The following is a 26,319-nucleotide window of genomic DNA, read 5'->3' as shown; positions in this document are numbered from 1 at the left end:
CTTCAGCATTGAGAGTCCACGATCTGCAGCGGCTGGCTGTTGTAGTCGTTGGCCAAAATTAGCCGTCAAAGGTGGGAGAAGTCGTCGTTGAAAGGCTAGCTGGACTTGGCTAGCTGCAGTGATTGGGATCATCAATATACTCCCCTCTGCAAAATATTTGCTTTGGTAGGATACGGTTTTGATTTTTGCAGTGATCAGTCTTCAATACCAAACCAGATAAACAAATGGTCTGCGTTGAGCTATTTGTTTCATCAGATACAGACATACAGTATGTGTAAGAGACAAATTTTGGTTTCTAGTGACCCTCAAGAACATTTAAGGTTTACATATACCGAAAAATGCAGATTGTGGCTTGACCTTGTTACCTTGAATTGCAATGCCCGTATTGTCAGGATGGCAACGCAATATTTGGCTACCATTTTGCTGGCAACTTTGGTACGACCATGTATGAAACATCTATTAAATCCTACTACACTTTCTTTGAAGAAAATCCAGAAATCAAGCTTCAACTACAGATCATGAATGAAGGATAAGAATAAAACGAAAGGAAATGAAATAAAGAAGAGGGTCTAACCAGAATGAGGCGTGTGTACAGCCACCCAGGTGGCCAGGCAGGACCATTGTCATCATGGTGCAGCTTATTTATATAAAGACCCAATTGGTCTGATGCTTTTTCTGAAACAGATCAATCCATACCCATATGTTAGTAATTAGGGTCCGAGTCGGTAGGCCAGTGGTCTGCTAATCGGGTTAATTGATCAAACCCAGTTATAATTTAAAATATTAAATAATTCCTAAAAATATTTTAAAAATAAATATAAAAAATATATTATTAGAAAATATATGTATAGTTAGTGATAAATTCTTATTTTAAATTTTATCATTTAAACTATATGAGTCTACATTTTATAATTTTTTAATTATCGGAAATAGAAAATAAGAAAAATTATAGGGACACCTCATCAACTTTAAGCCAATCTTATGTACACCCTCTCGACTTTAAAGCTTCAAATAGATTCCTCAAATTTGCAAATTGTTCCAAACTCCATCATTTATTGCCATTAATATAGTAGCATCATGTGACTATCACGTGATAGCATAAAATTGTATTCTAACTAAATTGCTTTTCGTATTACAAAAGGATCACCCATCGCACAGTAATGTCAGGACTCATTTTCCTTCATACAAATCCACCATTAGATCATCAATTGCATGGATATCAAAATGCTCCGAACTCTTTTATTCATCCATCAATATAGATCTTAAAGCGACCAATACATGACTAGGAACATCTATCCACCATTATAAATCTTAAAGCGACTAGTGGATGATCTTGATTATTCAACCGCCTGCATAAATCTCGAAGCAACTGTTTGGATGATCCAGATTATTCATCTACCTGCGCAAATCTTAAAGCTTACATTATTCATCCATCTACATAGATCTCGGAGTCAGGTAGATGACTCGAATTCATGCGAACATGGAGATAAGGAAGGGCTTCTCCTCCACCCATGGGCGCTGTCACGCCCCGAACCCGGGGGCCCGGGGCGCGAGCAGACGCCGCGCACCTGCAGGGCGGACCCCGCAGGCACGCAAGGCAGATTGATCAGATTCCACATCAATAGCTAAACAAAGATAAATTCCAACTTTCAATTCAAATGTCCATATATACATAAGTCAAAAGAGAAAGTCAATATCCACTGGCTAACTACATCATGATCACTCCATCCCGTAATCCCCATAATCATATATCATCACCTGCAAAAATGTAAATAGTAGGAGTGAGCTAACAGCTCAGTAGGCAACATCATGCAATAAAGTAATCATATAACATGTCATGATGCATATGAAAAGCAACTAAAACTCATAAATCCAAAAATCCACACGACAATACGTAAACCCGATCCGAGACTCAAAATAACTCCACCGCATGACTACGGCCACATCACCCAGTGGCATGGTTACACCGAAGTGCCAATACAACTCTCCGAAGAGCCGCTCCACTGAGCCAACGCACCACTGTGCCGCAACCCCTGGTGCCAAAATCACGCTCCACTGAGCCGCTCCGAAGAGCAAAACGCACCCCTGTGCCGCCACTATTCTATCACCGGTGGTCGCGGTGTCGGAACTAGTTCCTCAGTACAAGTCGACAAGGCCAACGTATCATCCCATTGGCGGGGCCTAGACTATAGTCACGCGGATTTTAAAAATCAATAAATCAACTTTCCAAATTAAAGTCATAATCATACTCCCATCAGTAAAGCATATAACAATTTATGAAATTTAAATATTTAATTTTAAATCTAACACATAATGCCAATAATAAAACATAACATCCACATATGCAAGATACATGTTAAAATTCTACTTTAAAGCAATAGGTCACCTACCTGGGATCGCTTAAAAATTCCTGCCACAGATATCACGAACCCCTGGTTAAATATAAATATTAATTATTTAATTAACTAAGAAACATAATTTAAACAATTTTTCAAACCCTTAAACTCCTAAGTTCATGGATCCAAGAATGGGCCCCTAAGATCAAACATAGACCCTAAAATCAGAACCCTTTAAACCCAAGTCAATTGTGGCCCAAAACAGATTAGGCCCAATTGAACCAAACCAGGTATCAGGTCCAAATCAGATTTCGGGCCCAAACCAACCCAGCCCACAGATCCAATTAGGTTCAACTCAGCCCAACACATATTAGGCCCAATTGAACCAAACCACATTACAGATCTAGATCAAACCGGCCCACACCAAACCAGCTCTGATCAGCCCAGATTAGATCAAGCTTAACAAACCAGATTACACTCAAATTAGACCAACCCAAGTCTAGACCAAATCCACAGTCAGAAGATGGTTCAATCAAATCAAAGTTCATTTGCGTCTGGTTTGTGACACCAACAGAGCACGGAAATTGATGCAAGGGAAACACCCAAAGTTCATTTGTGTGGTTTGAGACACCAATAGGGCACGAAAAACGATGCAAGGAAAGCACCCAGCCGGAAGAAGAATAAGAAGAAGAAGAAGAAGGAGAAGAGGAAGAAGAAGGAGAGAAGAAGAAGAATGGAAGAAGGGGGGAGTGGCTGGTGGCTCCGGTCGGCCCTCGGCGGCCGACCGTGGCCCTCGGCGGCGGCGCTCGGCCAGCCGCCGTCGGTCACCCCACGGTCACAGGCGACGGAAGGGAAGAAGAAGAGAAGAAGGAGAGAGAGAGAGGAAGAAAAGGGAGGAAAGAGAGGGAGACCGGGGCTGGAAGTCCGGCCCCCGTTCACCCACCTCCGGCCGAACCCATTTCGGCCGGATTGACCTCGGCCGGCCACCATCGGCCGGCCGAATCCCACAAAAAAAAAATTCCCGAAAATAGGGAAATAAAGCCGGTTGACATCCCTCTTTCTTTTCCCTTTTAAATCCATTAAAAAAAAAGATAGATGGTTGTCTTCCTCACCTCCGGTCGTCGACGATGGATCCCCGGCGGCGTTGGCGGCTCCGGCGGCGACTACGGCTCCGGCGACCGTCTCTAGAAGAGGGAAAAATGAGGAGGAAAAAAAATGAAATGGGAAAGGATTGGGGTTCTCAGAGAAGAGAGAAAGGGAGAGAGAGAGAGAGAGAGAGAGAGGGAGAGGGAAGAGGGGGGGGTGTGCGGAGATCCCGCTGGCCGTTCGGCCGGCGTGGTCGTCGTGGGGACGACCACGATGAACCAACTGAAGTCGGCACTCCTTGCCGACTTCAGTTCGGATCTTCATACTCTAACCAACTAAAAAGAAATTTCGTCCTCGAAATTAAAACATACCTCAATCCGAGAACAGGGCAGGATACTTCTCTCTCATCTCCTCTTCCAGCTCCCAAGTAGCTTCTCTCTCACTGTGATTGCTCCACTGCACCTTTACATAAGGAATCGTGCGCTTCCTCAAAACTTGGTCCTTCCTATCCACTATACGGATAGGCTGCTCAACATAAGAAAGATCTGCACGGAGCTGTAAAGGTGCTACTTCAATCACATGACTTGGATCAGCAATATACCTTCTCAACATAGAGACATGGAAAACAGAATGGACCCCCGATAAAGCAGGTGGAAGTGCCAGCTTACAAGCAACAGCTCCAACTCTCTCGAGAACCTCGAATGGTCCCACATATCTCGGGCTGAGCTTACCCCGAACTCCAAATCGCATTACCCCTTTAGAAGGGGACACTCTGAGAAAAACATGATCTCCGATTTGGAATTCCAGATCCCGCCTCCTGATATCAGCATAACTCTTCTGTCTGCTCTGAGCTGCCCGAAGTCGTTCTCTGATCAGCTGAACCTTCTCCACTGTCTGCTGAATAATCTCTGGACCCAGAATTTTCCTCTCCCCCACATCATCCCAACAGATAGGTGATCTACACTTCCTACCATACAACGCCTCATAAGGAGCCATCTGAATACTTGCCTGGTAGCTATTGTTATAAGCAAACTCTACCAACGGCAGATGATGATCCCAAGAACCCCTCATGTCAATAGAACAGGCTCTCAGCATATCCTCCAGAATCTGAATGGTCCTCTCGGACTGCCCATCTGTCTGTGGATGAAAAGCTGTACTGAAGCTAAGAGTGGTCCCCAAAGCTTTGTGCAAACTGCCCCAGAAATGAGCCACAAATCGGGAGTCTCTGTCAGACACTATAGATACTGGAACTCCATGCAGCCGCACGATCTGCTCAATGTACAACTCTGCAAATCTCCTTAGTGTCATCCCAGTCTTAAATGCTAGGAAATGTGCTGTTTTGGTCAGTCTGTCTACGATCACCCAGACTGAATCATGACCTCTAAGGGTACGAGGTAGCCCTGATACGAAATCCATAGTGATATGCTCCCATTTCCACTCTGGAATCGGCAGAGGCTGTAGCATACCTGCTGGTCTCTGATGCTCAATCTTAACTTGCTGACAAGTTAAGCATTGAGATACATGCTGGGCAATCTCCCTCTTCATGTTATTCCACCAAAACACCGCTTTCAGATCCTTGTACATCTTGGTACTGCCTGGGTGCACTGTATATCCCGTACTGTGAGCTTCATCCATGATTTCCTTCTTCAGACCAGGATTATCTGGAACACAGACTCTGTTAATAAACCTCAAAGAGCCATCTTCATGTATACGGAAATCTGACTGTGTACCAGACTCGATATCCCTCCTGATCTTCTGGAGTCGAGGGTCATCAACTTGCGCTGCCTTAATTCTATCAATAAGTGTAGGCTGGACTCGCAAGTTTGCCAATTTCATAGTAGCCTCATGTAGATACACCTCTATCTCTGCTCTCCTCAGATCTTCCAGAATATCCTTCTGAGTAGTAATCAAGGCTGCAATATTTCCTGAAGATTTCCGGCTCAGTGCATCTGCTACTACATTTGCCTTTCCAGGGTGATAGTGGATAGTCAGATCATAATCTTTTAACAACTCCAGCCACCTCCTCTGTCTCATGTTCAGCTCTTTTTGAGTAAAGAGATATTTCAGGCTTTTATGATCAGTATATACCTGACATGTCTCTCCATACAAATAGTGCCTCCATATTTTCAGAGCAAATACAACTGCTGCAAGCTCGAGATCATGTGTGGGATAGTTTTCTTCATAAGGCTTGAGCTGTCTAGAGGCGTAGGCAATAACTTTTCCATTCTGCATCAGCACACAGCCCAAACCCTTCTTGGAGGCATCACTGTAAATAGTATAATCAACACCCGTGACTGGCAGAGTCAAAATAGGTGTTGACACTAGCCGGCGCTTCAATTCCTCGAAGCTCTTCTCACACTGATCCGACCACTCGAATTTCACTCCTTTGCGAGTGAGTCGAGTCAAGGGCCCAGCAATACTAGAGAAGCCTTCTACAAATCTTCTGTAATAGCCGGCTAATCCAAGGAAACTGCGGATCTCTGATACATTTGTCGGTCTGCTCCAGTCAACTACAGCTTCGATCTTCTTCGGGTCAACCATAATTCCTTCTTTAGATACCACATGCCCCAAGAACATCACCTGATCCAGCCAGAACTGACATCTCTTCAGTTTCCCATACAATTGATTCTGTCTCAAAATTTCCAAAACAATTTTCAAGTGTTGCTCATGCTCAGTATGACTCTTGGAATAGATTAAGATGTCATCAATAAACACAATTACAAATTTGTCCAAGAAAGGTTTAAATACCCTGTTCATCAGATCCATAAATGCAGCTGGAGCATTTGTCAACCCGAAAGGCATCACCAGATACTCATAATGGCCATATCTGGTGCGGAAGGCAGTCTTGGCTATATCAGACTCCTTTATCCTCAACTGATGATATCCAGATCGCAGATCAATCTTTGAAAACACCTGGGCACCCTGAAGCTGATCAAACAAGTCATCAATCCGGGGCAGGAGGTACCTGTTCTTGATAGTCACTTTGTTAATTTTCCGGTAATCAATACACAGTCTCATGCTACCATCTTTCTTTCTGACAAATAATACTGGAGCACCCCAAGGAGAGACACTAGGTCGAATGAAACCTAGATCCAATAGCTCCTATAATTGGTCCTTCAGCTCCTTTAGTTCAGCAGGGGCCATTCTATAAGGAGCTTTAGATAAAGGTGCAGTACCAGGGATTATATCAATAGCAAACTCGACATCTCTATCAGGAGGTAAGCCAGGCAGATCATCAGGAAAGACATCAGGATACTCACTGACTACTGGTATATCCTCAATTCTCTGTTCAGACTGCTCAGAATCTGCAATTGCGGCCATAAAGATGGGAAACTCCTTTCTAAGAGATCTTATGCCCTGCATAGCAGACACTACCTGAGAAGAGACCCCCCAGTCATCACCCATAAAACTGAACTCATCAGTACCCGGGATCCGGAAAGTCACCCTCTTCAGAAAACAGTCTATGGTAGCGTGGTATGCAGCCAACCAATCCATACCCAGGATTACATCAAAGTCACGTAAATTCATAACAATCAAATTAGCTCTCAAATCTCTATCCTCAACTAGTACTGGACAGGAAATGCAGATCTGACTAACTGTCATCGTAACCCCAGCTGGAGTACTAATACATAATTCCCTCTCTAAGGAAGAGTAGTGTAAATCGCACTTATGCACATATAAAGATGAGATAAAAGAATGCGTAGCACCAGAATCAAATAACACATAAGCATAAGTGGAAGATACTAACAGTGTACCTGTCACTACAGTGTTGGATGCCTGAGCATCCTGCTGGGTCAGTGCATAAACTCGTCCCTGGGTACGAGATCCTCCTCCCCTTTGCTGCCTGGGGACAGCTGACTGGGTAGCCTGTACTGGAGTGAAGGAAGTCTGTCGTTGAGGAGCTATAGAAGTCGGTGGCCTCTGCGCGGATCTGGTACGAGGACAACTGGAAATCCTGTGACCTGGCTGACCACACCCGAAACAAACTCCAGAAAAAGTCTGAGTCTGAGGGCACTCAGCTATCCGGTGGCCCTGCTGACCACACCTGAAACATGCTCCAATACCAGGTCGTGTCTGACGACACTCAACAGCTCTATGTCCAGTCTGGCCACACCTGAAGCACACTCCTGATATCCCCCTGTGATCCGGTGCAGTCCTCCCATATGGAACTCGCTGCCCTGCTCCTGGACGGAACTGCATAGGTCGGCGCAGATGCCGCTCACCGTCAGAATCAAAGTCCCTGGTCCTCTTCGACTTCCCTTTCTGAGCATCCTGTGTCTCCTTCCAGATGATCTCCATATTTTTAGCTCTGTCAACTAGGTCATCATAATCACTCGAGTGAACAGCAGCTAAACCCTGACGCAGGCGAGGCCTCAGTCCTTCCTCAAATCTACTCATCCTAGATTTAGGGTCTTGGACAAGAGATGGTGCAAAACGGGACAACCGATCAAACTCAGCCTCATAGTCCTCCACAGTCATACTCCCCTGAGAGAGGCTCAGAAACTCCCTCTCCAGCTCCCTGATACGACTGGAAGGGAAATACTTGGAGTAGAAGGCCATGCGGAATCCCGGCCAGGTCACAGATCCTGCATCCTGCATCATGGTCCTCTCTACAGACTCGCACCAATGATGAGCCCGGTCTTGAAGCATATAGGTGGCAAATCTGATCTTCTCCTCCTCAGTACAACCCATGGCCCTGAAGGCCTTCTCCATCTCATCTATCCACCATTCGGCCTCTTGGGGATCGGTAGTTCCCTTGAAGGCCGGAGGAGCTAACTTCCTGAACTCTGCTATACTCCTCCCCTGATCTGAAGAACTAGCAGAGGGAAATAGCTGCTGTGGTCCCCTCTGCTGTCGGACTAACCCAACGACCTCTCTGATCAGCTCCATCACCTGGGTCGGACCTCCCATCCTGCTCTCCTGGCCATGATCTGGTCCATCCAGTACTGTCTGATCAGCCTCATCCTCCTGGACTCTCTCAGTCGGATGAGAAGTGGCTGGATCACTTCCGATAGTCTCGATCAGGCGGCGAGGTGCCACACGTGCACGGCGGGGCGGCATGCTGATACATACACAAATAACACAACATCAGGGTTAGATCCATCCACTGTAAAATTTTCTACTCCACTATCATTTCTTCACATGTGTCCCTATATTCCCTTTTTTTTTTTTCTTCTTCTTTTTTTTTTTTTTAATAACACTTCATTAGTGTTGGATCCATCCACCCATAAGATTTTCTACCCCACTCTCATTTCTTTACATGTGTCCCTATATTCCTAAGTTTTTTTTTTAATTATTATTATTTATTATTATATTTATTATGATTTTATTTTAATGTCCCTAGTGATCTTTAACCTATGCTCTGATACCAATAAATCTGTCACGCCCCGAACCCGGGGGCCCGGGGCGCGAGCAGACGCCGCGCACCTGCAGGGCGGACCCCGCAGGCACGCAAGGCAGATTGATCAGATTCCACATCAATAGCTAAACAAAGATAAATTCCAACTTTCAATTCAAATGTCCATATATACATAAGTCAAAAGAGAAAGTCAATATCCACTGGCTAACTACATCATGATCACTCCATCCCGTAATCCCCATAATCATATATCATCACCTGCAAAAATGTAAATAGTAGGGGTGAGCTAACAGCTCAGTAGGCAACATCATGCAATAAAGTAATCATATAACATGTCATGATGCATATGAAAAGCAACTAAAACTCATAAATCCAAAAATCCACACGACAATACGTAAACCCGATCCGAGACTCAAAATAACTCCACCGCATGACTACGGCCACATCACCCAGTGGCATGGTTACACCGAAGTGCCAATACAACTCTCCGAAGAGCCGCTCCACTGAGCCAACGCACCACTGTGCCGCACCCCCTGGTGCCAAAATCACGCTCCACTGAGCCGCTCCGAAGAGCAAAACGCACCCCTGTGCCGCCACTATTCTATCACCGGTGGTCGCGGTGTCGGAACTAGTTCCTCAGTACAAGTCGACAAGGCCAACGTATCATCTCATTGGCGGGGCCTAGACTATAGTCACGCGGATTTTAAAAATCAATAAATCAACTTTCCAAATTAAAGTCATAATCATACTCCCATCAGTAAAGCATATAACAATTTATGAAATTTAAATATTTAATTTTAAATCTAACACATAATGCCAATAATAAAACATAACATCAACATATGCAAGATACATGTTAAAATTCTACTTTAAAGCAATAGGTCACCTACCTGGGATCGCTTAAAAATTCCTGCCACAAATATCACGAACCCCTGGTTAAATATAAATATTAATTATTTAATTAACTAAGAAACATAATTTAAACAATTTTTCAAACCCTTAAACTCCTAAGTTCATGGATCCAAGAATGGGCCCCTAAGATCAAACATAGACCCTAAAATCAGAACCCTTTAAACCCAAGTCAATTGTGGCCCAAAACAGATTAGGCCCAATTGAACCAAACCAGGTATCAGGTCCAAATCAGATTTCGGGCCCAAACCAACCCAGCCCACAGATCCAATTAGGTTCAACTCAGCCCAACACATATTAGGCCCAATTGAACCAAACCACATTACAGATCTAGATCAAACCGGCCCACACCAAACCAGCTCTGATCAGCCCAGATTAGATCAAGCTTAACAAACCAGATTACACTCAAATTAGACCAACCCAAGTCTAGACCAAATCCACAGTCAGAAGATGGTTCAATCAAATCAAAGTTCATTTGCGTCTGGTTTGTGACACCAACAGAGCACGGAAATTGATGCAAGGGAAACACCCAAAGTTCATTTGTGTGGTTTGAGACACCAATAGGGCATGGAAAACGATGCAAGGAAAGCACCCAGCCGGAAGAAGAAGAAGAAGAAGAAGAAGGAGAAGAGGAAGAAGAAGGAGAGAAGAAGAAGAATGGAAGAAGGGGGGAGTGGCTGGTGGCTCCGGTCGGCCCTCGGCGGCCGACCGTGGCCCTCGGCGGCGGCGCTCGGCCAGCCGCCGTCGGTCACCCCACGGTCACAAGCGACGGAAGGGAAGAAGAAGAGAAGAAGGAGAGAGAGAGAGGAAGAAAAGGGAGGAAAGAGAGGGAGACCGGGGCTGGAAGTCCGGCCCCCGTTCACCCACCTCCGGCCGAACCCATTTCGGCCGGATTGACCTCGGCCGGCCACCATCGGCCGGCCGAATCCCACAAAAAAAAAAATTCCCGAAAATAGGGAAATAAAGCCGGTTGACATCCCTCTTTCTTTTCCCTTTTAAATCCATAAAAAAAAAAAGATAGATGGTTGTCTTCCTCACCTCCGGTCGTCGACGATGGATCCCCGGCGGCGTTGGCGGCTCCGGCGGCGACTACGGCTCCGGCGACCGTCTCTAGAAGAGGGAAAAATGAGGAGGAAAAAAAATGAAATGGGAAAGGATTGGGGTTCTCAGAGAAGAGAGAAAGGGAGAGAGAGAGAGAGAGAGAGAGAGAGAGAGAGGGAGAGGGAAGAGGGGGGGGGTGTGCGGAGATCCCGCTGGCCGTTCGGCCGGCGTGGTCGTCGTGGGGACGACCACGATGAACCAACTGAAGTCGGCACTCCTTGCCGACTTCAGTTCGGATCTTCACAGGCGCCCCTAGTGCCTGGTTGTCCGAGGTCCCACTGCTGCCAATAGAGGTTGTGGATGGTTTGAGCTTGAGAGATTGAGGCTTGGTGGGGTAAGAATGCATTGAGGCAACTAAAGAGGTCAAAACTAGACCATGCAAAAGATCATCGGGGTGGAATTTGGAGCCAGAGATCAAGAGATTAGGAGAAATTTGGGAGAAATTAGGGTTTGGGTATGTGGGGAGCCTTTGACTGTGGGGAGAAGAGAGGGATTTGCCACAAACAGGGGAGTGGTGCACTAGTGCTACTGTGAGAGACTTATTGATGTTGCCATGTGAGTTCTCCATCAGTCGCTAACAATATGAGGGAAGAGGAAGAAGTGGAGAAGAGGCAACTCGAGAGAAAGAAGGGGATGATGCCTGCAGAGATCTTAAGGAAAGATCCAAATATTCATCCATCTGCATGGATCTTAAAGCAATAGGTGGATGATTTTGATTATTCGTCCATATGTATAGATCTGAAAGCAATCTAGATATTCATCTCCATGCACGAATCTCCAAGAAGCCATGCGAATGATTTGAATATCCATGTGTTTGTATATATCTCAAAGCGATAAGTGGATGATCGGATTATTCATCCACCCACACAGATCTCAAAGCAATCTAAATATTCATCTATCTCCACAAATCTCAAAGCAACTGCATGGATGATCCGAATATTCATCTTCTTGCATAGATCTCAAAGCGATCAATGGACGATCATGATTATTCTTCCACTTGCACAAATCTCAAATTGACTGTGTGGATAATTTGGATTATTCATCAACTTGCGTGGATCTTAAAAAGTCGTTGTAATAGGCTAAAAAAAGGAGTGGGTATTTTTGTTTATTTAAATGGCAGACTAATACCATCCACTTGTCGGAAAGTCGAAGAACTAGTTTGGAGCAGTTTGAAAACTTAAAGAATCCGTCTAAAACTTTTTAAAGCCTTAAGGATGTCTTTGAGATTAGCCCAAAGTCGAGTGGATGTCCTCTATAATTTTTTCTAAAAAATAATTATGAGTCATCCCTATTTTTCGAAAACTATTTATATAAATATCGAAAGATATATAAAACTTACCAATACTTTGAGTAATGTTTTAAAAAAATCAAATAGAATAAATAAAATCTCAACAAAACATTATTTCAGTTCTATATGATAAAATTTATTTTTTATGTAAAAAATTGTAGAAACTTATTGATATTTTAAATTAGAGTTTTTTTGCATGAATGCCCTTCTAAAAATTCAAAATTGCGCGAATACATTCTTAAACTTATATTTATATACGTACCCTTTTAAAATATTGTTTTTGCACAAATACCTCTAATGTAACGGTTCTTCTAACACCATTCATAAAAACCATATTTATTTTAATCAAAAATAAAATATAATTTTTAAATTACCATTTTGCCTCCGTTGAAATTGCGATCCCACTCGCGATCGCCTTCTTGATCGCGATAGCGGGGATGGCGATCCCGCTCGGGATCAAGAAAACAAGTAATCTCTCATGCTGGTATTCAAGGACTTCGGCGAATACTGGTTCTGTTTCCGTCGTCGATGGCTTAGGAATGCAGGAAGTCACTGAAAACACTAGAGACATGAGTCTCAATGCGGCCATGCGGGTAATGATAACTCCCCTCAGAATGTAGAAAGACATAATAAGACTCCAACCAGAGTAGTTCTCGTACAGTATGTGAGAAGCAGAAATAAGAGCAAGCGAGAAGCAGAGCAGAAATAAGAGGCCAGAGAAATCGGTTGTTTAGAAGGGCGAAGATAAGGGCAAGGGGCCTTCAAGTGTGATGTTGAAGGGTGTCAAATGAGTTTTAGGACCCGGGGAGAGCTCTCACTCCACGAGGGATACAGGAAGCGATTCCATTCTCACAAGTATGCGATGCGGCACCAGTGTGTCCATGATGATGAAAGGCCCCTCTAAAGGGAAGGTTGTGTAAATATAGGCTCGGAAATGTTGTCGTACCAAATCCAAAAGTCAAAGACCAAAGTCAAACAAACAATAACACGAAAATCATGGGTATACCCACGACACAGTAAATCAGAGATCCGGATCTTGATGTGATTTATAGCATTGGAATTTCCTACTTCTACTTCTCTCTCTCAAGGGATTGAGATCTACTTATTTATGCGAAAGCGAGCCGGGAGCGATCAAAAGCGATAAACGCCTTTTTGTATTCTAAGTGCCCTTGGAAGGCTTATAACATGGCCTTCAAGTGGGCATGGGCCACTACAGAGCACATCCGGGTTCACACAAGAGGGCGCCCCTACAAATGCAAGGTCTCCGGGTGCGGGCAGACATTCAGGTTTGTGTCTGATTTCAGCCGTCACAAAAGAAAAAACTGGGCATTGTGTGAATTCTTGTGCCAGATGATTACTCTTCTTTTTAGGATTGAGGGTTTGGTTCTGGCTGTTAGGGGTTTCTTTCAGGCATGGAAGGATAAGTCCTTCCTAACTTTTGGGCAGTTCTAAGGTTCCTTTTTCTTAGCATTCAGATTCACTGATTGGGTGTCGATTTGTACAGACTGATCCCCTGAAAGTCTGCAGTCCTCTGCTGCCATTGTTAATTGAATGTTGAATCAGGCTTTTGACCAAAAAAATGTTGAATCAAGCTTGTCAATTCGTTACGTTCTAATATTTAGTATTGGTTTCTGCTACATCTGTAGCTTTTGCCCATTTGACATGTTATTGCCGGTGAAGTCACTGAAGTCAATAAGCGTAAATAAGTGCGTCTGCTAATGGGAACACGGGCTGTTTCAATCCCAGCTTCTTTTTGTCAGTAGTTAGGCAAAAAGAGGGAAAATGACTTGATTACATTCTTAACTTTGACTTCCTCCTACGGCTATCATATTAATTGATATCAATTAATGTATCTAAATTTTTTTTTTGCATATATATTTTTTTAAATATACAAAATTACATAAATACTCTTATAAAATTGTTATTTGCTTGTATACCCTTATAAATATTTTTTTTACACATCTATCTATTAAGATATTTTAGTTATTTTAATTTGAAACTGTTAATTTTTTAACGACATTAGATGGCGTAGGTACGTATGCAAAAATAAGAATAAAAAGGATAAAATAGTAAAACAAGTATTTTACGAGGGCGTACCTATAAATATCGATTTTGAAAGGATATTCATACAAATTCCGATATTTAGAAATATTTAAAAAATATCAAATAGAATAAATAAAATATCAACAAAATATTATTTCAGTTCTATATGATAAAATTTATTTTTTATGTAAAGAATTGGAGAAACTTATTGATGTTTTAAATTATTTTAGATGGTATGGAAATATTCAAAAGAACAGCATGTTATTTTTCGATTTTATATCAAGGAGAAAAAAAAGTCTTATGGAAATGGCAATGTGCAAGAAAGAACTCTTACATATATAGATATATATATACACACACACACAGAGAGAGTATCATAATGAAATAACACAAATCTTATCACGGTGGTTGAGAGAGGTCGGCAGTTCTGGTCCTAAGAAGAAACCGGACCGATCAAGGGTCCGGTTCACCGATTGCAGCGGCTAGTTCGATTCGGACTGTACAATTATGTGTGAGACGTGACGAGTCCACATATATATCATTAATGGCTTCAAGGTTACCACGTTTAACAAACCATTGGAATTCTAAAACCGGGAGGCCACTGATGGGCGGGTGCGAAGTAACTAGGCCATGCATCAGCAGAGGCACAACCCTGACCGAGTTGGTTCTTTTTGTGGACGATTGAATTGGTTCTCCAAAATTTAGTCTAAAGAATTTTCTTTGCCGCTGATGAGGGCCGGGGTTCGAGGTGATTGGTTCATGAATGAGCATAGGCTCAACCCTGACTTGAATTGGTTCTTCTTGGTAGAAGATTGGATTGGTTCTTCAAGACTGGGGGCGGCTTCCAAGCTTAGATTAAGAATTTTCTTCGCTGACTGTTGTGTTGATCGATATATCTCCATTTATTAGTTTTGACTTTCATGTGTTATTTCGTGGAAAAAAAAACTTGGGGAAGTTTCTTCTTCATTTCACCGCACGCAGAGGGAGACTCACGTGAATGATTGGCTCTATAGCGCTTTCTAATTAGTTGCTTTTTAATACACAAGAATCAAGGAAACCAGCACCTTAACTAACATGCGACTCATTTTGACCAACTTCTACAGTGCCCTGCGATCTGATATTTACCATGGGACGACTTCATTTAGCCATTTCCCGTATTATAATCTTGAGCATAGTTTATAATGGAGTACATTTGCTTAGTAACAAATTGTAGAACCATTATTAACCAAGGCAATGAGTTTCATGCAAACGGGATATAGTGACACGACTCCATGAATATCAGCACGTTATTCTTGCATCAAACCCTAAATGCAGACAGCACCATTGTAACTTTTGAAGGGGTAAACTTCCATCGAAAAAAAAACTGTGGAAGGGATAACAAACTGATTCCCTAAGTTGTAAGTACATATGTTGGAGTTTCAGGCTCATACAGAGTAGTTGGATTTGATTCGGTCGAGCAAGTGAGAAATAAAGGACGGTTCTATATGCTTTGTTGCGTCTAAATTTTTTTTTAACTTCCATAAAAGCCCTGCATTTTCTTCCAAAAAAAAAAAAACTTGGCATTAGGCTAAAACCTGCATTACTCCCCAACCAACAAATATCCCTATTGCTATTGTGAACCGGCTAGACCCAGGCACCAAATTGGTGGGGATTGTTGGAAATCTCAGCTTGTTTGTTATCTAGATTAGAAAGATTGAATGGGATCATTGCACGTCTCTATGGCTATGTTCTAATGGCCATTATGCTTGATCAGCAGTGATCCCGACGTCGAGCACCTATGAGTCGGCATTAGATGGTGAAGGAACTGGTTTGGACAGTGCTCCGATGCTAGCTTCGACTTGAAACAACAAAAATAAAAAATCCATCCACCATAGCGTGTTTTATGAGAACCTTTCGATGTTTAAGTCAGATATAACTCATAGAAAATAGAAAGCCTGAGAGGGGAAAGAAACAACACAAAAGAGTCGAAAGAGAACTTCCGTGGAGGATCTCCAAAAATGTAATATATAGGTAAGGGTTGAAGCCCGTCGCTGAGTAGTTTGGGGATATACGTTGGTTGATAAGGTAAGAAACCACATATCTTACCCATGCATCTCGCCTGTGAGATTTGCTTAGGTATTGTGTTTGTTCGGAAACAGTTAGCGATCGCAGTTGAGTTAGAAAAAGTTTGAAATATAAAATACTTTCTGTACTTCTTTTGGGTCTGCTACATAGTAAGTTTTGAATATTCATTCTACAGCTAGGTGGGGAGTTTTTATTGGTCGATTTGTCTTGTCAACAAAAGTAGATTTTAAAAGGTATTACCAATTTTTTTCTTATGTATATTTTTGGGGGGCAAAAATGTATCGTGGTAGTTCATGTAAAAGTAAAACAATTATGCTTAACTATGGTGTCTTAGGATAGCATATGCGGACAAGGGAAATATTATCTCAGAGGTCTTACTTTGTCATTCTCTAGTTGGTAGTTAGAATCTCTAGCCACATGCATATCTGGAACACCCTAAGTCATTTATATAGGGATCATACGATCAAGGGACCTTCTTTGATCCCACATACTTCTCTCTCCCCTTTTTTCTGTAATTCAACACCAAGTCCAAGGCTTTAATGTATTTCATATGAGAAGCAACGGCGAATCTTGTAACCGAGCATTCAAGATCTTTTTGATCGTTTTGTTTTATAAGTTAGCTCGAGTTTGAATATTGCCTTTTGATTCGCATGGAAAAAAATGCCATGTGTAGACTATATAATGCATATATTGGAAGTGGTACTCTTCAAACTCGGACGCATCAAAAAAGATAGTTTAGAGGACAAGGTCATTTTAGTAGTGTTGGCAAAAGTAGTTTCAATATGATGTTTTACTTTCATAACGCACAATGGGCGTGTTGAATTTTGCATGGGGTGATCTTTCTATCAAAATTTTTATTATTTTATTAATTATAGTATTACTAAAAAATATGTATTAATGGCTTAGTTGTACCATTATTAAAAATATTTTGTGCGGTTGTTACTACGGCACTTTCCATATTCGTATAGTCATCTAATCAACTGGGTTCCACTTGGAGCGCATATAGTTTGGAACTAAAACCGGAATTAGAGATGGAATAGATTGATATAAAAATAAAATAATTATATCCTCGTAGTATTTTATTTGCGATCGAAATCAAAATAAAATTTAAATATTAAAAAAAGTTTAAAATTAGATTTTAAGAGATTAGGATATGTTTTTATTTTTTTCGAAATCAGAAAACAATCAACAAGTTACTATTTTTAATTTTATTCCAAATTCTAACATTGGAACTGTTGAAATTGCTAATAAATTATTTTATTTTTTTTATAAGAGTGGACACATGCATTATATCGTATCATTATAGGCAAAATCCAAGTCAAAAAGCAACCACTTTGCCTCGAAACAAAAAAAGCGACCACTAGTACTAAAGAAATGAGATTGGAAAAAAAATTAGAAAACAGATAAGAAACAACTAGCTACTCTGTTTCCGTGCAGCCGAGCTGTCATGTCAAAGATAAAAGATATGAGAACGAGAGGAAATGCAAGGGGGGGGCGCACAAGCCAGTAGGCCCAACTGATGCTTCCGTTTCACATGGCAATATGGCATGTATATCTTACTGTGCGCATGAAAATGATGCCTCAATTATCCATTGCCAACAGATTGCGCCGAGCAATTGATACGTTGGAAAATCATGAGAGAAAATTCCAACCATGTCAGATGCTTGGAAACTTCATCGAACCACAGGCCCGGTGCAGACAAAATAACAATCATGCTGATTTTCTTGTGCCGAACAAAAACCCTTCAGGCTAAACAAGACTAACAAGAAATGGCATCCGCCCTCCTCTGCCCCCTCTTGCCTCTCATCCTCCAAATTGTACTATTACTAAGTCCTTCGTGCACTTCAACCGAAGGCATAAGCTTGGGTTCCTCCCTCACCGCTCAGACTGGCCAAACAACTGCCTGGTTCTCGCCTTCCGGTGACTTCGCCTTCGGATTTCGACCCTTGGAAACCGACGGCAACCACTTCCTGCTCGCCATCTGGTTCGACAAGATAGAAAACAAAACCGTAGCTTGGTATGCAAATGGAAACCAATCGGTGCGAGCTGGGGCTGCAGTGGGGCTCGCCACCGACGGGAAGCTCTCGCTCCAGGACGATGACGCCGAGGAGGTGTGGAGCGTCAGAGGCAACGGTACCGTTGCATACGCCGCCATGCTCGATAACGGCAACTTTGTATTAGCAAGCAGCGATGGCTCGGTCCGATGGCAGAGCTTCGACAACCCCTCCGACACCATCTTGCCATCCCAAGTTCTGGGTCCGGGTAAGGAGCTCCGATCCCGGCTTATGTACACCGATTACTCCGGCGGACGGTTCGAGCTCAGCATCCAAAGCGACGGCAATCTGACGTTCTATCCGGTGGATATTGTGTCTGGCTATCCATATGATCCTTACTGGGCTTCCGGAACGAGTTCGAAGGGATCGCAGCTTGTCTTCAATGAGTCCGGTACCATCTACTTGGCTCTACCTAACAACACCGTGCTCGTCAATTTTACATCGGGGAGAATAGGCTCGGTCGGAGATTTCTACCAGAGGGCAACACTCGACCCCGATGGGGTCTTCAGGCAGTACGTCTACCCAAAGAACACGACTACGAGCGGCGGCGGCGGCGGCGGCTGGACCGTGGTCGATTTCCAGCCCCCCGACATCTGCCGAGAAATCACAACGGCGACGGGGAGTGGCGCCTGCGGGTTCAACAGCTACTGTGTGTCTGGTGGTGGAGATCGGAGCGTGGATTGCAAGTGCCCACCTGACTATGCTTTCGAGGATCCAAGCAGGAAGTACGAAGGGTGCTTTCCAAATTTTACGGCTCAGATCTGTGGAACGAACGAGTCGGTGACAGAGACACTGTTCGAATTGAAAGAGATGATCGATGTCGATTGGCCTTTATCTGCCTATGAGCATTCCTCTCCTGTCGATGAGGACGAATGTAGAAGCAGATGCTTGAGCGACTGCAACTGTGCGGTGGCCGTTTACGAGGTTGACGGCGAAAATTGTTGGAAGAAGAGGCTCCCTCTCTCCAACGGAAAGATGGGATCCTATGTGGACCGAAAGGCTTTCATCAAAGTGCCAAAAGAATCAAAAGGTACTCATGCTGAATCTTCCTTCTGTTAGTGAGTGCGAGAGAGAGAGAGATGCTGTCATTTGATACATTGAGATAGCGTAATTAGTATGATAAAGTATAGGCCTTTATTCTTGCACATACCGCTAATTAATTGGGTAGAAGCACGGCACTGAACATGCTCTATGTAGTCGCATCCAAATTCTAAAATCTTGCCATGCAGATTCTGCGGAGGGAGATTCTAGTAATAAGAAGTATGTGATTATCATAATCCTTCCGTTACTTCTGGGATTTCTCCTATTGCTGTGCCTTGGACTGCTTGTCCGGAAGAAGCTGAGAAAACAAGGTAAAGTTACACACCAGCATGCATCGACATAAATAATTACTTAATTTGGTAATCAGCATTTATCCATTTCTTCACTAGCTTGTAAATCCAATTTCAACTATGATTTCTTTATTCTAAAACAGCTTTCAGGAATGTGATACACAAAAAAAAAAAAAAAACAATTCAAGAATTTCAAAAGTTCGATTTGGCTTAATATTTTTGAATCCACCTACCAGGTATATTGCATGACTCACACTTGGATGAAAGCAGAGAAAAGGACCTGGACTTGCCTTTATTTGATATATCTATAATAGAAAGCGCTACCAACGTCCTCTCCAATGATAATAAACTTGGTGAGGGTGGGTTTGGGCCCGTTTACAAGGTAATTTTGTGATTACTGGATAACGATATTTAATTCTACATCTGACTAATTTGCTTTAACAGACAGTGCTGTAATATAAATCTTAAAAATAACAATAAGCAGGGTCAATTGGTAGATGGACAAGAGATTGCTGTCAAGAGATTGTCTAAGGATTCTGTACAAGGATTGGATGAGTTTAAGAATGAGGTTATGTTGATAACCAAATTGCAACACAGAAACCTTGTGAGACTTCTTGGTTGCTGCATTCAAAATGAGGAAAGAATGCTGATCTACGAGTACATGCCAAACAAGAGCCTGGACACCTTCATATTTGGTTCAGCTTCTATTCTAATATTATTTGTTTTGGCTCAATTTATTTATGATGCAAGATTTATTGGCATTCTGCAATGGCATATGTAACCACATTCAATTAAATTGATTGTCTTGTGTACTATGAGTTGTCAATCTAATATAATTATAACAGATTGAGACAATAACGGTTTATTAATTTCAGTTCAATAACTAAGGATAGACGTTTGTTGCTGTATGCCTCTGTCTTGGCTGTACAATGGCCTTCAACTTGTTGCTCCCCTATCTCATTACTATAAGAGTGGTGGGCTGGTCACCATTTTGCTCAAAAAGAAAACAAGCATACTTGCTTACTGTTCAAGCTTATATTGGTCTTAAGAGATATAAAGTTGACTTCACAAATCATGTATAGGATTTAATTTTGTTAGGATTATGAAATACATGACAAAAGGCATGTCAGTTAATGAACTAGGTTGTTTGGTCTTGGCTTGGTAACTTTTGAAACAATGGTTCTCTTATGGGAAGGATATGGTAAGAGTCTGAGTCAAATATCATCATACATGACAGTAGATGATAGTCTTACGAGGTTGAAACATTAGCTTTTTGTTATAATTTGTATATTCATCAGCAGGAAAATTGTATCCCTGGATGGGAACTAATGAATCTTAACTGAAAGTTGTAGCTCATAGTGATCTTTCCATGGTAGATAAACTTGATGATTGTTTATTCCAATGCTTTGAATTTTCATTTTTGATAATACCTCCTAGACTTTTTCCTCAGTTTGGCCTCTTGCAAATGCATATCATGTCACTCTTCTCATTTAATTGCATATATTTGAACTAAACCCTCATGACACTGGATTAGATGGAATAAGTTCAAGATCAAATTGGTGCAGTTAAAATTCTACTAACAGTGTTCAGCTTTGAAGACACCAATAAGAGGAAGGTACTGGATAAAAGCATAAAGTTTCTTCTTTTTTTTTTTTTCTTTTCTAACAAACAGGAAAAAAGAGTCTTCAATTGATCTCAACATCATTAACTTCTCAACCAGAAACTCGAGGTGTTTATTTTTTCACTGTACACATAAAATTAAAAATAAAGGATAACATGAACACACAACAAATGTCAGCAAAAAATCATAAGAAGTTCTAACGAAGTTTCTAGAAAGCATTTACTATATTATGTAATCTGTTCACAAGATGTTTATCATGCACACCATCTAATTGCAAAGTTAATAACATGCATTAAAGCTTTCAGATGTATGAATAATAGAGTAGATATGCTTTATATGCATACTAAACAACAAGCTAAGTTAGTTTCATATAAGTTTACTAAGACTGACAAAACTTTATGTGGTGGACCAGATAGAACAAAACGTACATTGTTGAATTGGCAAAAGCGTCATGATATCATTATAGGAATTGCTCGAGGACTTCTTTACCTTCATCAAGATTCAAGGTTAAGAATAATTCATAGGGACCTCAAAGCAAGCAACATTTTGCTGGATAAGGACATGAATCCGAAAATTTCAGACTTTGGCACAGCAAGAATTTTTAGAGGAGATCAGAATCAGGAGAATACAAGAAGAGTAATTGGGACATAGTAAGTTCTACCAAATAAGTGCATTACCAATATTATGTATGACCATAATTAATCATTTGCTGATGGCATGCAGTGGGTATATGTCACCAGAGTATGCAATGGATGGTATCTTTTCAGTCAAATCTGATGCTTTTAGCTTCGGTGTCATAGTATTGGAGATCTTAAGTGGTAAGAAAAATAGAACGTTGTATGATGCCGAATCTTCTCTGACACTTTTAGGACATGTAAGCATTCAAACGAATGAAATAATCTTCATTAATTTTCATATCATTGTTATTTTGCAATTTGATTTCCATATGCGTATAAATTCTTACAGGCATGGGAACTATGGGAGGAGGGTAGAAGTTTGGAGCTGCTTGATGAAGTAATGGAATGTCCATATCCTGTGTCTAGAGTATTGCGATGTATGCAAGTTGGTCTTTTGTGTGCTCAGGAAGGCAGTAAAGATAGGCCAACGATGGCAGAAGTGGTTTTGATGTTAAGCAATGAAGGTGTGGCACTACCCCAGCCTAAACGGCCTGCTTTCTGCGTAGGAAGGACTTTACCAGAAAGAGAATGGTCTTCCTCAGAGCACAATTCATGTGCAGCAATTGAAAGTACAGCTACAATGTTTGAAGGTCGATGATTAACTCGCCTCAACAAATTTTTTTGATGATTTTACCACTTGGTAACCAAAATATAAGTAGGTCGTGTTGGATAGGGTTGAGTTTGTTAATACAAAAATTATAATTTTGCATATATGGTAGGATGGACTATCTTGAAAACCTGACTTCTCCCAGCTGTATTATTTCTTAGCAAGGGCCAAGACACTTGCAGTCTGTACTACAGGGAGAAGGCAAAGAATACTCATTGGTTATTTTCCATTGTAATGTAGCTGGATTCATCAGATGGCTTCATATCGTTCACACCCATACCATATCTTGCACAGTTCATTGCTTAATATATTAAAAAGAAAGTATTTCTATTGTTCAATTTCTCGCCTATCAAGCTTACACTTCTGCTAGATAATTTCAAGAAAGTCGATCTCTGAGACACCTTTGAGAATGAAAAACCTTATTGTAGTACCTAATTCACTAATAATGCGCATGTCTAGTATGCATTTCCTACACAAAAAATATTGTGGTAAAAAAATCTCATCGTTTTTTAGAAGCCATGTATATATATATCCCAACTTTATCTTTGGTTAACAAACTCTTTCTAGCTAACAGAATTGCAGGCACAATTAGTAGTTTTCATCTGACACCAACTGCCTAATTTGGGCTGTCGAAATCTACTATCAGAACTCCATTTTGACAAAAAGAAAGATTGATCCATTAGCCAAAGAATTGAATGATGACACAAGCTCGTCACATGCATGCACACACACAGAGAGAGAGAGAGAGAAAGTTAAAAGGGTATTCACATACTGCTAGTGGTCCATCCGCTAGGGCCTTACGTCGAAAATGGAGATGAGAATGCCAAAGGATCCGGCAGTCCTGGCATCCCTGCAAACGAGCCTGATGAACAAAGTGTTTATTGACCCAGATGACCAACATGCTGATGAGAGCCTTGAAGAGCACCTAATGAAGGAAAGTAGGAAGTGTTGAGAGGCTAATTTCTATTGGGGCCAGGCACAGATTTGAGGAATGTAATACACCAGAAAAAAAAAGGCTCGTGGGCCGGCCCGAAGTGGCTAGGCCCAGCCTGCCCTAACTAGCCGCCCTTGGGCTTGTGGGCCGGCCTGCATGGGCCAGGCCCAAAGTTGACCCATGCCTCGGGTCTTTTTCCTCCTTGATTCCGACGAAAGGGAGGACTTCCAGAGGGCTTTCGAACTCGGACCCCGCTTCCTCCTTAGATTACCTCCACTGAAATCATCGAGAATCGCAGTCGATTCCCAAGCTCTTCCTCCTCCTTTTCCTCATTTTAGAGCTGCTTCCTTGTTAGATTAAGACGGCAAATTGTCGGGATTTCATCCAAAAAACAGAGTGCTCTATTTTCGTTTGATCTTCCCGGTTTCGCCACTGCCGGCCACCGGGATTCAGCTAGTTTCCGCTACTCTCTAGGACCCTGAGGAAGTGTGGCCATTGCTCTAGGGAATCAACCATAATCTAGGCCGAGATTGATCATGTTCCTTTTTGATCTCTCATCTTCCTTGTGCCGGCTGACCATCGTCGCTGGCGATGTCTTGGCGGAGAGACCACCCTGGGTCGCCGCCGTTGGAGCCAACCACCCCTGGTCCGAGAAGAGGAAAGGGAGAAGGAGGCAACCGACGTGAAGAGAGGAGAGAGAGGGTTTCTCTCTCTTCTTCCCTCCTCTTCTACCTCTCTCGCCTCTCTCTCTCCTCTCTTGGTTTCTCCTTCTTTGTTGGAATTTTCTCTCTCTTAGTTACTGGACTTTCTCTCTCTACTGAACTTTCTCTTTATAGAACTCTCTACAAGTGACTTTCTCTCTCTACTGAATTTTCTCTCTCTATGGATCTTTCTCTCTCTAGATTTTCTCTCTCTAGCTTCTCTATTCAGTTGGGGTTTTTATTCTCTAGTTTGATCCAGGGAGATCATTGAGGATTTTGGGTTATTGGATATCCTGAGTAATTTTTAATGTTGATTTGGTTCTGTAACGGAACAATCTATCGGACGAGAGGATGCTAAGCGGGGTTCTACGCATCCCGATTCATAGATTGTCGTATGGGTGGATGATTAGTCTGTTTGAGTTTTTCAACAAAGAGGTAAGAATCCTTGTACGCCGACCTGCATGATATAAATATTTTTGTACCTATATATGTATGATATGCTATGATCCAGATAAAGCAAGAATAGTTTTATATTAAATTGTATTTTGATTGTATTGGCTTGTGATTAGTATTATGATGGATGCATGTATGCGCATAACCTACACCTGCATAATTAAATTTATGAATGTGGTGCTATAAACTAACCTTGTTATTATTGATTACCCTATCACGGGCTGAAAACGTGACCATGGTTAGTCTAAAGCTGAAAATAAAAAGGGATTAATGTGTGGATGTGAAATTGATTAAATAAACATAGACTTTGGACCATCTCGTTACTATGGGTTTGCCCGTCACAGGCTCTAAGTGTGACAATATTGATTTGCCCATCACATGATCTAAGTGTAACACTATTGGTTTGCCCCGTTACGGGCTGAAAATGTAACCGAAATTTGGCCCAAAGTCGGAAAGATAATTGATCCAAATCAAGTTTAAAAGGAATGAAATTAAAAGCATTGAAAACATTAATGAAGATATTTGAGATATCGTATGATATATCACGCTTGAGTGGCTGAATTTCTGTTGATATTTGATGCGCATATATATACTAATTGTAAGCTTTTTGCTAACCGGTTTATGATTTTATGATATGTGCATCGATTTCTTATTGTTTTCAAATTCATATTATTATTGTGTTGGTATGGATGTGTAAGGATTCTTACTAGGCTGTAAAGCTCACCTCTCCTTTTTTCTCTTTTTAGAGTTGCATGATGCATAGACATGGATGGGTTGGGCGCGAAGTGCGAGTGTCAGAGTCATCAGTTAGTTAGATAGTTTATTTGATACCGATGAATATTAAAAAATTTTGTAATTGAACCAATTTGATTATTTGGACTTGTTGGATTTGCCTATTTGAATTAATTAATTATGAATTTATTGGATTTTTGTTCATCTTAGGCCTTGCGTGATCCTTAGGGCACCACTCTAAGGCTCATGCGGCCGGTCGCGTACTGGACCCAGATGTTGGGCTCGGGGCATGACAAAAAGAGCAGAAGTGGGGAAGAAGCCACTTTAACTCATTCATAGCAATGCTTTCTCCTTAATACTCCAAAGAATAACTTGTTTATGCATTCTGATTTCTGTTCTCCTACCAAATGCCAAACAAAAGAAGATGCAATAATGTACTATAATGATTTTTATTTTATAAAAAAAGTAGACTAAACATGAGGAAAAAGTAAAGGACACATGAGATCATCATCCATATCTTTCCAAAAAGTTGATCAACGAAAGCCAAGAATTGTTAAGCGATTAGAGTCAGGGTTTCCACAATAATCAGCAACACCTTCAAATCTCACAGAGCCTTCTAAGTAATCAATTCAGCAGATCATTCTTATTTCAAAGCTTCAGGAACCATATTCATTTATCTCATTAATTGATAACAACATTGTTGGGTTTCTCACAATATGGAAAGACATCAAAATCTTTGTTTATTAATCTAAATTTGAACTAGTTTGAAGAAAGCGATGTTACTAGCTAGAAACTTTTTACTTCCTCGAGCAACATGAATTTGAAACAACTGTTTAATTGACACTCAGATATAATCTTCAAGCGTCAATGATGCTGCTTCTTGGGTCCCATGAAACCCAGTCTCCATTTATCATACTTTGCATTGTCCATGGTTATGTAAACTTAAAATACTTCACAACCTGAAGCATTGGTGATTATCAGCACTTGCCCAAAGTATAACCTTTTAACTACGGTCTAGATCGT

The 26,319-nt window shown here is 41.6% G+C and overlaps 2 protein-coding genes and 1 long non-coding RNA gene across 3 annotated transcripts in view; 1 reads left to right on the top strand and 2 right to left on the bottom strand.

Annotated features, from left to right (window-relative positions):
* Nucleotides 1-1,617: 1,617 nt before the first annotated feature.
* LOC149768653 (uncharacterized) lies at nucleotides 1,618-8,060 on the bottom strand. Its single transcript, XM_089923523.1, has 2 exons — nucleotides 7,178-8,060; nucleotides 1,618-1,758 (listed from the first exon to the last, which is right to left on the bottom strand). Exons 1-2 carry the CDS (start codon nucleotides 8,022-8,024, stop codon nucleotides 1,745-1,747), a joined length of 861 nt encoding a protein of 286 aa, XP_089779649.1. The 5' UTR covers nucleotides 8,025-8,060; the 3' UTR covers nucleotides 1,618-1,744.
* Nucleotides 8,061-17,553: 9,493 nt separating this feature from the next.
* LOC149768652 (uncharacterized) overlaps nucleotides 17,554-26,319 on the bottom strand; it is a 10,317-nt gene continuing 1,551 nt past the window's right edge. Inside the window, exon 3 of the long non-coding RNA XR_016395574.1 lies at nucleotides 17,554-19,579. This is a non-coding gene — a long non-coding RNA (uncharacterized LOC149768652). The remainder of the gene's footprint in view (nucleotides 19,580-26,319) is intronic.
* LOC103695870 (G-type lectin S-receptor-like serine/threonine-protein kinase LECRK3) lies at nucleotides 17,956-22,728 on the top strand. The gene is made up of 7 exons (XM_089923518.1): nucleotides 17,956-19,270; nucleotides 19,470-19,592; nucleotides 19,808-19,953; nucleotides 20,056-20,266; nucleotides 21,605-21,842; nucleotides 21,916-22,066; nucleotides 22,159-22,728. Exons 1-7 carry the CDS (start codon nucleotides 17,956-17,958, stop codon nucleotides 22,465-22,467), a joined length of 2,493 nt encoding a protein of 830 aa, XP_089779644.1. The 3' UTR covers nucleotides 22,468-22,728.

Source organism: Phoenix dactylifera, chromosome 1 (assembly GCF_051530095.1).
Source record: "Phoenix dactylifera cultivar Ajwa chromosome 1, Ajwa_hap1_PhDact_Kaust_v1.1, whole genome shotgun sequence".
Lineage (NCBI taxonomy): Eukaryota > Viridiplantae > Streptophyta > Magnoliopsida > Arecales > Arecaceae > Phoenix > Phoenix dactylifera.
Note: the sequence above shows the minus strand (reverse complement) of the source record. Positions and strands in the feature narration are given on the sequence as shown.

Coding starts and splice junctions, on each gene's coding strand:
- LOC103695870 (XM_089923518.1), top strand. CDS start 17,956: ATGGCATCCGCCCTCCTCTGCCCCCTCTTGCCTCTCATCCTCCAAATT. Junction 19,271..19,469: donor AGTGCCAAAAGAATCAAAAG/GTACTCATGCTG, acceptor CTTGCCATGCAG/ATTCTGCGGAGGGAGATTCT. Junction 20,267..21,604: donor CCTGGACACCTTCATATTTG/GTTCAGCTTCTA, acceptor GTGGTGGACCAG/ATAGAACAAAACGTACATTG.
- LOC149768653 (XM_089923523.1), bottom strand. CDS start 8,024: ATGATGCAGGATGCAGGATCTGTGACCTGGCCGGGATTCCGCATGGCC.